The sequence below is a fragment of the Nothobranchius furzeri genome, chromosome 4 (genome assembly GCF_043380555.1).
Source record: "Nothobranchius furzeri strain GRZ-AD chromosome 4, NfurGRZ-RIMD1, whole genome shotgun sequence".
In the NCBI taxonomy this organism is placed as follows: domain Eukaryota; kingdom Metazoa; phylum Chordata; class Actinopteri; order Cyprinodontiformes; family Nothobranchiidae; genus Nothobranchius; species Nothobranchius furzeri.
In genome coordinates this window covers 75,578,208-75,591,654 of record NC_091744.1, presented here as the reverse complement: position 1 = coordinate 75,591,654, position 13,447 = coordinate 75,578,208, and the positions used below count along the sequence as shown (strand labels likewise).

At 39.5% G+C, this 13,447-nt stretch overlaps 1 protein-coding gene across 1 annotated transcript; it reads right to left on the bottom strand.

The window, feature by feature from the left end:
- Positions 1–724: 724 nt before the first annotated feature.
- On the bottom strand, positions 725–12,350 carry cd44b (CD44 molecule (IN blood group) b). Its single transcript, XM_015964824.3, has 8 exons — positions 12,073–12,350; positions 3,682–3,847; positions 3,018–3,160; positions 2,877–2,918; positions 1,950–2,267; positions 1,251–1,337; positions 1,041–1,119; positions 725–970 (listed from the first exon to the last, which is right to left on the bottom strand). The coding sequence occupies exons 1-8, from the start codon at positions 12,137–12,139 to the stop codon at positions 745–747; spliced, it is 1,128 nt and encodes a 375-aa protein (XP_015820310.3). The 5' UTR covers positions 12,140–12,350; the 3' UTR covers positions 725–744.
- Positions 12,351–13,447: the final 1,097 nt, after the last annotated feature.

The window sequence follows — 13,447 nt, the reverse complement described above, 5'->3', positions numbered from 1 at the left end:
GCCGCTGCCGCGGATCACCTCCCGTGTGTCAGGTAATAAAAGCGACAGCGACAAATTTCACTGATCGCGGTCGTTTGTCGCCTCCCGTGTGTCGAGCCCATAAGTCTTTGGGCGACGCCATATTAGATGCAAAGTTTCCTTCTACGGGAGCCCGTGAGGACAAAACGCGTTCACTGATTTGCAACAGTTTGGGTGCAAAGCGTTCACCCTTCATAAACGTTCCTGTTTTACACATTTACCTGGTCGCTCGCTGCCGCTGATGAAAGGAAAGTTGATGTACTTGTCGTTTTGCTCGAGGTTGAACGATCTGATGAAGTACTCACTTAAAAATTGCGCTCCTATGAATTTTTGACCCTAACGGCCATCCATGGGTCAGGTCTCGAACACAAAAATACTGCTTGCTTTCAGTGATTTAGGAATGTGCTGCTCTCTATCACCAGGAAGAATACACACGTTACTTCAAGGACACTTAATAATTAACAATAACAGTAACGTTAATAAAGGGACTCTTATTGTAAAGTGTTACCAAAATAAAAGAATAAAGCACAATCCACACCTTTCGGTTATAACTAAATATTTCTCATGCTGTGCTGACACATCTCTAAAAACACTCTGTTACTCCGTTAACACATTCATATGCCTTTTTTTTTCAGTGTCCACTCAGTGCTGAAGGCAGTTTATAAACCCCAAACTTTTTTTGTTTCCTTTCTTTCTTTTTCGTCTCCTCCTTTGGTCTCATGACCCTCACGCCTGCTGGTCTTTATCCGGAGACTCCTCCAGTTTGATGACGGTGAACTCCTCCGTGTTGCCGTTCTCCCGGATGTTCTCCTTGCTCATGAGGGTGACCATTTCTTGCTCCCTCTCCTGGTTATGAGGGCTGGAAGCTGCCACTGCCACCGCTGCTGCCGTCCCATTGCCCTCACTGCCATCTTTGCCTGTGATCATCAAGGTTTTCTTCTTGCCAAACCAGCTGCAAAAGCAGATTGGTGTAAAATTGTATATTTTAACAATGTCAAAACATGCTTTAATCAAAGAAGTACCTTTTTCTGTTGACGACAGCAGCACAAACCAGGAGGATAACAGCAATCGCCACAATCACCACGACGACCACCACCCAAGCTAGAAAGTAATGAAAACATAAAACTCTAAACGGAAGAATAAAAATGTTTTTGTTTTATTTCTCCAGAAGGAAATGACCCGACTGCGACCCCACACTGGGTGGTTTTAGTTATTTTAAAAAATCAACTCACTTGATGAATCGCTGCTCTTCTGTTTGTCATTCTCAGCTCCAACAGGATCCAGGATCCTGTTTTTGTTTTTAGTCTCATGACTCGGACCTGGATAGGAGTAAAGCGAAAGGTAAATTGTGTAAAACTCACAATCGGTCCTTTATTTATGACATCACGCCTTATATTTAACTACCTTTGATCATGTTCACAGCTTTATTAAGGAAACATGCTAGAAAAAACAAAACAAAGCAACTATCATTTTGATTTTCTTTCAATTTGCACATCTACTGATGTAGCTTGGCTTGATGAAATGTTGGACTTTGAATTTACTCAGATGTGTTTCTGCTAACACAAGGGGGCGTCCTGCGTTCTCAAAGCTACTTCAATCTTTCTGCAACTTGTTGCTTTTAGAGTTCATGATGAGCTGACCTGTTGATGTACCAGTGTAAGCAAGAAGGGGAGAAATTAACTTAAAAATCATCATTTATTGTGATCCTATTATAATTTCTTAAACATTAATGTAAGTTAAAAATGGCACAAAAGTAGAATTTTCTTTTGATATGATCTTCCTGTTATGCAGGAATATATTTAGAAATGATTTCTAACCTAAATGCTGGAAGCTTTTGTGATTTATGATCAGTTTTATTTTACTTTAGATTTAATTTAGGTCATTTTTCATTATTTTTATGCTTTAAATGTTTATCTCGTTGCATCTCTTACTTTTAGAATCTTCTGGCAGCCCATCAGGGACTGTTGAGTTTTCCTCCTCTGTCGACTGTCCAGACCCAAACTCATGTATGGCTCTGTACTGCTCTTCGGTGACCTTTCCCTCATCATGAACTTCAGGGGTAACCTCTGACCCCGCCGTATGCCCTGTAGAAGCAGTCGGTGCTGCCGGTGTGGTCCCACCTATTATATCCACGTCCGTCTCTTCCACCATAGGGGGGTCAGTCTCAGGGTCAAGCGTGAACTTGGGTTGTGTCGGTGCAGCCGTGTCTGTCTCTGTTGTGTTCGCTGCTGCAGGTAGGTCCATTTGTCCTAATGTTGTTTGAAGAAAAAACAATCATTCATCATTTTAAATATAATTTGAAAATCTGTTCTTTTAACCCTTTGATGCATGAATTATGAAATCTTCAACCATGATTTTTTAAACAATTTTTTTCATTCGTCTTTAGGTGTGAATGAAACAAATTTCAACAAATATTTTATGTAAAATTTTATAATTTACAAATAATTTATTACATGTCCACTTCAGTGGGCAGCGTGCATTCTGAACATGAAATATGTTGGCTTGGCTTACTGAAGTCCAAACGGAGGGGCTCAAATGCAATAAAGTCGTCAACAGCTGTGCTTAATAGCAAAAACAAATAAATAACAATTTTGAGTGCCTGTCCACTGTAGTGACCATTATGCATCAAAGGGTTGATCTTAACATGATGTTGTAACATCAGAACCCTCCTGCTGCATACTGGCATCTAAACTCTAAACACAGAACTAATTTATTATTATTATTATTATTATTATATTATTATTATTATTATTATTATTATTATTATTATTATTATTATTATTATTATTATTATTATATTATATTACATTATTGTTATTATTATTATTATTATTATTATTATTATTATCATGACTGACTTGGTGAATGAAATTCTTTGGAACAGTTCTTCTCAGGTCCAGCTGCCACATAAAAAAAGAAGACAACAACAATGTTAAAAGGACATTATAGAGCTTAGCCAGAGCAAACCAGCATTTTTCCTCATTTCCTGAAAAACTTACCTTCTTCATCATAACAGTAGGCATCATTAAGCTCTGTAAGATTTCTATTAGGACTGATGATGAACCCAGTCATGTTCTTTGCACAGTTTTCATGATGAGTGTGTCGGAGGATAGCTACACTCTCATTACTGGTCCAACCGTTCCTGAATGGATACAAAAATGTTTCTTTTCAAGGTTTCAATACAGAACATAATCTAGTTATTATATATATTATTATTTTCTTGTGATAAACGGCACCAATAAAAGTGAAAATGCTATGATTAACAAAAAACTTTGATGTCATTACATCCCATGATGAACAGAAGAGGATTGGGGCCACACAAAAAAAAAACATAAAAGAGAATTCTTAGATTAAAGACAGAATTCTGTTTCTTTTTTTTTCTTTTTAGTGGCCCTAATCTTCTTCCGTAATGATGAAACCAAAAAAGATTAAAATTTAACAAATCTAACTTAAGTGAATTTGGTCTCTGATAAAATGTATGTATCATGTATCGTCATGACACCGATACATGACAAGTATTGAATCTACATCTGACAAAAAGATGAAAATATTACAAACTGTACAACACTTCTAATAAAGAATGAAGAACTCTTTTAAAAGTATTCAATAACATAAACACTCCAGAACCTTTTGTGATGATTAAACAGCGGACAAGAGTCGTACCTGCAGGTTTCCATGTTTCTGTCATATGCCTCCTGGACCTGCTCTTCACTAGCCATTTCACTCTCCAGCTGCTCACACACCTTTTTGGCTGTTTCAAAGTCAAGAGTGTGACGGCCTATTCCCTCCGCCATGAATACACCTGCATAGCTGCAGCCACGGGAGTTCACTACAATAAAACAGAAAAAAAAACAGGACAATTTAATTCATTCACAAAATCAAATATTGGGAAATCATCTACATGGCCACAAGAACTGCGCACACAGTCACGTCACCACACGAAATGTTTCACCCATCAATGAAATATTTTAATTCAGCTGATGACAAAATAGAGAATAATTCATATTAATGATAACTTTTAGAGAAAATCACACAACAAAGGCAGAACTTTAACCAGATGGCAGTGCAAGAGAGGAAACACTTCTAGATTCATCCATTTGCTCCTGCAGGGTTAAAAAGTTCTGGTTCTCACCCTGGACAGGTCACCATTCCATCACAAGTTCACAAACAGCCACACACACACACACACACACACACACACACACACACACACACACACACACACACCCAGAGGGTAAATTTTAGAATCACTAGTTAACGTAACATCCATGTTTTTAGTTAGTAGGGAAAAGCTATAGAAAACTCCTGCATCTAAACTCCTCACAGAAAGCCCCCCCCCCCCCCCCCCCCAACACACACACACACACACACACACACACACACAACGACCTCCACCGGGATTCAAACCTACTCAGAGTCATTTTCAGAATCTCAATGCATCTAGTATGGTCTCTCAGTCAAGATGTCACCAGGTTAAAAAATGATACAAGAAACGTTGACAGTGTGAAAGACATTATTTCTTGGTTGATTAGTGCTCCTAATGCAGCTGTTTGTCATATTACAACAATATGCAAAGTGTGAATTAATGAGCTTCTCAACTTTTAAACATTTAAAAGGAACAAAAGCAATGGAAATGTGTCTCTTCATGCATATGGAACATGTAGACTGTTAGTATGAGTGTATAATCTGCTGGTGAAATCATCAAAATGAGTAAAAATCGTTGGTTACTTATAAAAGAACACAAGATGAGTAAAGTCATATTTCTTTTCTTCAATGATTGACTGAGTTAAATTGAGTTGGCAACAAGTAACTATTGTTTTGCCATATTTGCCAGTTAATAAACAATATAAGCATGTTTAGTGATTTTTCAGGTGTTTTAAGTCTGTTTAGTTGGTCAAAGAAGAAACTCTGGTCACTTGTGCACAGCGTTTGTGACTTTTTGAGCCTATTTGCTTATGATTGACTGAGGTCTTTTGAGACATGGAAATAAAACAAAGGAAATGCAAAAAAGTCTTAGCAAATGATCCGATAAACTGGCAACAGTTGCTGGGCAACGAGTTCATTTCAAAAAGTGTTTGTTCTCCATGCTCAGGAACTCAACAGGAAATAAAGTGCAAGGCTTGATGCAGGAAAGAAACCTTTATAGAATTTAAACACCTGGAGATTTTTTATTAGAAGCAGTGGAGCCTTGGTACTGGGAAGCAGCAGGAGTCAATAGATTACAAACAAACAGCTCTCATGCTGAATATTGACTCTTGGTTGCTGGATAGAAGGAAACAACAAACAGACCTAAAAGTAAAATGGTATCTGGACTGTATTTGTATAGCACCTTCTTAGGGTTCTAACCCCCCAAGGCGCTTCACAATACAATCAGTCATTCACCCATTCACACACTAATGATGATAAGCTACATTATAGCAGACTGACTGACAGAAGCGCGACTGCCAATCACAACCACCACCGATCCCTCCGACAACCACCAGCAAGCAAGGCGGGCTGAGTGTCTTGCCCAAGGACACAACAGTAAAAGTATGAGGGACAGTGTGTAATAGCAATGGGGCAATAGGGGGCAGTAGATACCTAAATCATTGCAAGTAAGCAGTATTTTTGTGTTGGAGTAAGGCCTTACCAACAGATGGCTATTAGGGTAAAGGAAAATATATATAAAGCTTGGGAGTGCAACCTCCAGCAAAATAATAAGAACATCTGATTGCCTGTCATCACTTGCAATGAGTGAAGAGGTAAATGTGTAAAATAACAACTTTACTAATGCTGAAAGTTTTCTAACCATTTGCTACAAATCAGTAAATGCATTCTGTCCTCACAGGCTTCCGTAGAACGAAACATGGCATCCAATATGGCGTCGCCCAGAGACTTAGACCCACTCCCATGCATTTTAGACCAGATTATATGGGTATATGTTATGAAACCGCCAATGTTAGTCAACAACTGGGTATCTTTAATTCATTTACAGCAACATCTCAATGGATATTTCCAGAGATTAATAGTAAAAACTACACATTATCACTTTAAAATTAATTATGCAGAAACTTTAATGTCTGAACATCCTTAACAACCTGAAAATCAGAGGGGAGGGAGATGGGCTAGTTCTGTAGAGGTGTTTGTTTCATGGAGAAAAATAAAAAAATGTCCCTGCATCACGACACTCATTAATATTTCTTGAAAACAAACACAAAACAAACATGTTTATTTGTCAGTTGCTGGTTCCGGTTCATTACCATGGTGACAGATTTTGCAGATGACGAAAGTTGGGTTAGTCACACAGGAACATCTCACAGGAAAAGGGAGGCACAGGCAGCTTGTTGCATGAAGTCAGTGAATTTGCAAAAAACTGAGATGCTAGCTGCACCTATATGCATTCTGAGTAAATAAAGTCAGAAACTTCCAATCTGTAACTCAAGTAGTCCTTTTTCAATAAATTAGTCAAGAAATGGGGTGAAACGACTGATTTCTATTAATTTAGTCAATTTTTATTAATATTATTAAAGAAAATCAAGCAGCAGACCTCCGTAGTTCTATAAGTTTAAATATTTCCGCTACAGAGAGAAGTTTTCTATTTTCCTTTCAGCTCTATAATTTTATTGTGGTAAATATCAACCACCATGTGGTTATGTTAGTCTCAGCTAAAGAGGAACCAAAAACCAGAGAAAAAAATAAATAAAAACTTTCCCAAGCCAGATCTGTGAACACGAGTTTTGTGTTTGAGCATTCGCACATCAGAAACCTAAACTACAGACAAATGCACACATGCATGTGCTCAACTGTGACATTTAGTCACATTTTAAAGTAAAAAAAAATGTTTTACTTAAAAAATAATCTGATCAAAAGCTTATCCTGTCTTTCCACCATGAATAAACAAAGAAGTGACAACAGGAAGTTTGTCTTGTTGGTAGTAGGTGTGTAAAAAATTCATACAGTAAAAAGTATCTTTATATTTTTAGGCCTTCACACAGATAAACACTTGGAAACAACTCCCAGCATGCACTCCTGCTGTGTCCCTCACAGCACAGGGGAACAAAACAAACGGTCTTGGCTTTGCAAACCTGCAGAGAGATCTAAAGGAGTCCCGCTCACTATCAGCAGGCTGAAAGGAGCTGACGAGGATCTGAGGGGTGTTCATTAGCATGCAGATGAACAGTCGTGGGTGTCTTTATATAGTCCAGAACCCTGTTATGCCGAGGCACTGACTCTCCCAAAAGCTTCTTTGTCACCTAATGGAGTTGAAACCAAGGAGACTGAACAGAAAGGGAGCTTTAATTCTCCATCCAGCCAAACCTCCAGCTGCATTTGAAGTCTTAGTTCACCTACTTTTTCTACTACTTTCTCTTTATGATGTGTTTTCTCTCCCTGCTCTCTGTTTGCCATTTCTGTGCCAGCAATAAAATGCAATTTACCCCCTGCACACCTGTGCACAGACAGATGCACACAGAAAAAGTGAGCCAACATGAGAGAGAGTGCATTCACATCCTCTCTTGTGTTTTTACAGGAAATGTTTCAACGTTTGTAACTATTGTGACGCTGAGATGTCATGCTGTAAGACAAAGCCTACTCTGTCCAATGACTTCTGTAGCAGCAGCAGCTGCTGCAGCAGTCCATCATGAGATTCTAAACACCATCTTAGCTCACACAACTCTTCACTGACCTGCATTATCACATGTGAGCGAATTTGCTTTGCCAGCAAACTCATTTTTTCCCTCCACTGGTTGCAAAGTATGTCCCGCAGGTGAGTGGGAGGAGTGAAAGATGAGACCAGGTACCATTTCCAGCATTTAAGCTTTTTTTAAAGAGGAATACCTGAACGTCACAGAAAGGACTGTAAATGATTTTGTGATTTCCAAAGTGCTCGTGTAAAGCTCTGTGCTTTTCCATCGAACACAACAGGATGGAACTTGTTTTCTTTCCTTTTGCAGCCCCAATGCTCCGATTCAGAACAGATAATCTTAGATAATAACCTCAAGTGACCCTTCAGATCACTGACATTTAAAACGGAATACTCGTGTAAAGGAAATTGCACTTTTACAGATTCTTCCACTGCAAATACTGAAAGTTTCTGCTCATCACCTTGCGCACAGAATTTCATTACGTTTGGCTAAACAAATTATTGTCATTTGAATTACAGTTAAATATTAGAAAATGCTTCAAGTAATGAACATAATTTTTATTTTTAGAGTTGTAACATTAGCATAATGAGTGGAAGGTAAATCGTAATTTTTCTACAAAATCAATTTAGAACTAGAAAACCAGTAAAGGGGAAAAGCTCTTTTCTGCCTTTAGTTTTAATGCCAGAGCTGCAGAAACTTCCAGATCCCTAGATACATATTGGTGCAAACATTAATAATTAAGCATAGATGCAGTGACAAAACCTGAGTGAGAATTTTCAGCCTTCACAAAATTGTAGTCATTTATTTTTAATGAGTGGTTCTAATGCCATGCGGTCTCAATTTAACCTTCAGCCGTTAGCATGGAAGGAATACCAAACTGCGATCAAAATTACAAAGTACCTGTGGAAAGTTGGTGTAAAACACCACTGAGAAAGAAAATATAGATTATCTCTAGAAGTTTCAAGGACATGATATAAAAGTCGAGTGCTGTTTAATTGGTCGCAGTCTTTGTGTCCTTGGACAAGACATTTCACCATCCTTGCCTGCAGCAGCCTTGCCTCTGTCTGTGCTCCCGAGATTGGCTGTGGTTACAATTGAGCTCATAATCGCCAGCGTGTGAATGTGTGAACTTGGGTTAATGACTGTGTTGTAAGCCAGCAGCCATTGATACTCAAGCCTTACTGCAGGCCTTGAGAGCTGGTGTCCAGCAAGCTTCAGTGGTTTCTCTGGTCCATAACACTTGATTCAGTGGTTAAACCACCTGTGCAGCAGCTAATCAGGCTCTGCGGAAACCTGTTAATGACCTACTAATTGAGATCAGGTGTGTTAAAGCAGAGTTCAAACCAAAATGTGCCGGATACCGGCCCTTGAGGCCAGGAATTGAATAGCCCCGCCTTACTGGTTGACCAGTAAACCATTTGTATTGCAGAGGTCTAACAGTGTACAATGGGAAATGTGTACGGAGGTATATGTGGTGCAATAACTTTTGTGTTTTGTTCCTGTGAATTTAGGATTTTTCTGGATTTTTCTCTGTGAGTTCAAGTTCAGTGAAAAAGCACAAACATTATTGCACCACATTTACCTTGATACATGTGTAATAAGAGCACTACTGATCAAAGCAAACTGACTGATACACTAGTCAGTTCAAGGTCAAGGCCAGCTTTATTTATATAGGATATTTCCTACAGCAGGTGCTGGTGAAGGTTCTCAGCCATCCAGGTGATGGTAAACCAAAAGGGTTCAAATGAAGGCAACTTGCTTGAAGACGTTTCGCTTCTCATCCAAGGAGCTTAGTCAGTTCTGACTAGAATTGCCTACAGCAGGGCTATTCAGTTCTGGGACTCAAGGGCCGGTATCCAGCATGTTTTATTAGTTTCTCTGGTCCAGTACACTAGATTCAGTGGTTGAATCACCTGTGATGCAGCTCATTAGGCTTTGCAGAAGCCTCTAAATCACCTACTAATTGAAATCAAGTGTGTTGAAGCAGGGTTAAAACCAAAATGTGCTGGATACCGGCCCTCAAGGCCCGGAGTTGATTAGCCCTGTTCTACAGCAACTGCTGCGTTAAGTGCTTCACAAGGTGAAATACAATCAAATCATACAAATATACAATGCTAAAAGTACAGGGGAAAAAGGAGAAATCAAAAGTTAATTAGAATGTTAAAATGTAGCACAAATGTCTAATTTAAACATATAGAAAAGCCAACTTGTAAAAAATCAATTTAAGAAGCATTTTAAAATAACTCAAGGTTGTAGAAGGTTTAAAGTTGTCAGGAAGAGTATTCCACAGCCTAGGACCGGCCACAGAAAAAGCCTTGTCACCTCAAGACAAGTTTTGTCCTTGGAATCATTAAAGTATTCTGTGTGCTCTATCTCAGGGCTCTAGTATATGTTGTAAGCATTTTGCAAGGTGCAAGAGAGACAGCTGTAACAGAATAAAACGTGATGAAATCCTTATCGGAAAATCTTTAGATCAAAGCAAGTTTAAGCTGATTCATCCATTTATCTAAGGTTGTTGCAGAAGTTGTGAGATCATTAAGTGTTCAATGGGCAGTATCATCTTGATAAATAACAAGAAAATGCAAAAAAAAAAAAAAAAAAAAAAAAAAGAGGATCCAAACATTCGCCCTTGGGGCACTCCTGTAGCATGGATACGTTTTTGGTCAGAAAACACTCAGAAAAAACAAAACAAAATAACAAAATGTAACAATAAACACATTAAAGACTAAAGAACATCATTACGGTTCTGGTCACGAGAAGCTCCTCGTTCTACAATCCAGAATATGTCATGAAACCCTTAAGGGTTTTCTGCAAATATACATTCTTACAATAATTAGCTCTTATAATGGGAGCCCTGGTCAAGAATACAAACACGTGCCTCTAAGTATGTGCAACCACAAGCAGTCTTTGTCAAGCACTGGGTCACTGGGCCTCTGGCCGCCCTTCATCTTGAAACATGACACAAGGAGGGGTGCAGCGCCAAGACAGAAAAAAAAAGTCCTTGTTTGCAAGACATCCATCTGGCAACTTAACTAGAGTTTATGTGTTTAGGAAATTCATGCAACCACAATTTTGTGGTTATGGTATTTAGTGAACTATCTTGATATGACAGTTTTACATGAAGTTTTCAACATTTAACAGCTCAAGCTATCATATTAGATAATCATTAACAAGGAATTTGGAAGACCTAGAACTTTCCTTATCTGTTCATTATGATCATCTCTTACATTAATTATATTAGAGGGTTTCTGTCTTTAATTTTTCAGATACTTTGCAGTGATTTTGTATCAAATTATCAAAATTTGTTAATGGAAAGTTTGGTTTAGCAAACGTCATTATGCCATTTGCAGTCATTCTTGTTTTAAATGTTCTATTTGTGAGCCAATTTAACATTTTCCCCAGTCAATTTACAATGCAGGCAAATGGATGCAGCCAAAAGAAAGTCTGACCTGGCTGACCTCAAGTTTATTTTCACACAACCCCATGCAGTTCAAAACCCTGAATGAGCGTAAACCACTGTGGAGCATTTAAAGCTGTCAAACAGCTCGTGCGACACATGCTCACACACAAAGCACACACTTCTGTTCTGAATACACAAGCAGCCAAGAGGGGCAAACACAAAAGACTGGTACAAAAATGCACATCCCTCCTTCACCCACATGTACTGCACCTGAGGTGTCTACTGGGTTTTCTCTTATTTGTCTTTAAGTCCGGCTCACATTTCAATAATATGAGTCTGATTGTTGTTTGCCGCCTTGCCAGCGGGGAGTCTTTGTGAGCAACTCTTAAGGGAGCTAGCCAGACAAATCCTCGACCTGTTAGAATCAGCTTCACCTCTAGAGACGGTTGCTCTAAGCAACAAATCACAGAATAAAAAAACTCAAACATCTCAAGGAGACAAAGAGCAGAATTTAAAAAAGGCAGCGATGGAGTGAAAAGAGGGACGACTGAAGAATTTCTTTTGTGACACAGATTAAAACATTAAATGTTGAAGAACAGCAAAAAAATATTGATCAAAGTCATAAATCTGAACGGATATGCTTCTGAAAGCTCTGATAAATGATGATCAGTCACCAACGTGTGTCTGAGACAGAGCATGAGGATGAACGCTTGTCCTCTTTGTGTCTGTCAGGCGTCTGAGACAGACCAGACGTAAGCCTGTCTGCACCGTTGTAGCACATGCTCTCTTGCCGGCATTCACTCATCCATTCAAACAGCAGCATCCTCAGCTGAGTGCAGCGCTTCTCTCTCACAAGCTTCTTTTTCATGAGCACTCACTTGTGTGTTCAAATAATATATAAATACTGTCTAGTTCTAAAATGTGACGACAAAGGAACATTTCCAGACACGGCAGCATAGTTTGTATAGAATAAGAGGCAGAATAGTTCCTAAAACAAAGAGCCATTCACCAGGGAAAGGAAAATCTCCTCACCTTGAAGTTTATCCGACCTAGAAGAGGCCAGTAGTCCAACAAGGACCCCCAGGAGAAAAGTCCACATCCTGGACAAAGCGTCTGGCGATGGCTTGGCGAGCAACTGGGTGTAAAGGTGTGCACCTCTTCTCCTCCTGTCTTCCTTCTACAGTACCAGCAGTGATGACTGGTGAGTGTGTGTGAGTGAAAGAGAGTAAATGAGTAGGAGAGATAAAAAAAGGAGAAACCTCTGGGTGTCTGAGAGCTGATTCAAAAAAATGTAGCCCCCAACTTTCTCTGCCTGAGAGACACAGAGACATGTGGCGCACACGTAGAAGGGGAAGGGTGCTTCATGCAAGCACACACACCCTTTTGCCTCTCCCACACTTGCCCCACCTCCCCTACCACTCCACCTCTCACACACACACACACACACACACACACACACACACACACACACACACACACACACACACACACACACACACACACACACACACACACACACACACACACACACACACTTTCACCCCCTCTCATGCACTTTTTCTCCCCTTTTTTGCCTCTATGGTGGTGGTAAAGGAGGTGATCCCTCCTCCAGTCTGGTTTCTTGTCCTTGTCTGCCTCCTTCTAACTTTCCTCCTTCACACCCCCACTTCCCCTTACTCCTGGTTTTGATGGCAGCACTTTCGGAGAGCCCATCTGCTCTTTTGTTCAATGCTTCCTCTGCTGTCAGGTCATCCCCTTTTCTTATATCAGCTCCCTTGAAGCCTCTGTCCTTCTCATTCTGTCTCAAAGTCAATCTGTGCCACAGGTAGAGAAACGTCAAGTTGCTTTAACAACTGACATTCTGATCTGCATGGAGGTTTATCTAACGAAGCCTACAGCTTTGAAATGACAAAAAAACACTACTTTATTTGCAGAGTTCTTCTCTATACTATCAGATATCTCAACAACCACTTCCTGCATGAAACATCTGCCTCTGTTATTGTAACGGGGCTTAACGTTTCACACCACCAGGTGTTGCATAGGTCTCTCAGGCTTTGGGAATCCCTTGTGTTCATCAGATCTTTTGTCATTTGTTTGTTTTAAAATTCAGTGACAACCCTTCCGAAAAGCTCTGAAGATTGTTCGATGACCAGTAATTTTACAGTCATGGGAACGGCCAGGGATGAGGGCATACTCCAAGTGGAGGAGTTGGGGTCTTGTTCACGAGTGAAGGAAAGATGGAGCAGGAGATTGAGCGGTGGATTGGTGACGGACATTATACACATTTAGAGTTATTTTGAATGTTTATATGATGTAATGCTGTCGTTGACAGTATTGCAAACATTTTGTGACAGATTGCATCATAAATGAAATCTACAGTATCATGGCTTGACTGTTTTGAGGAAGA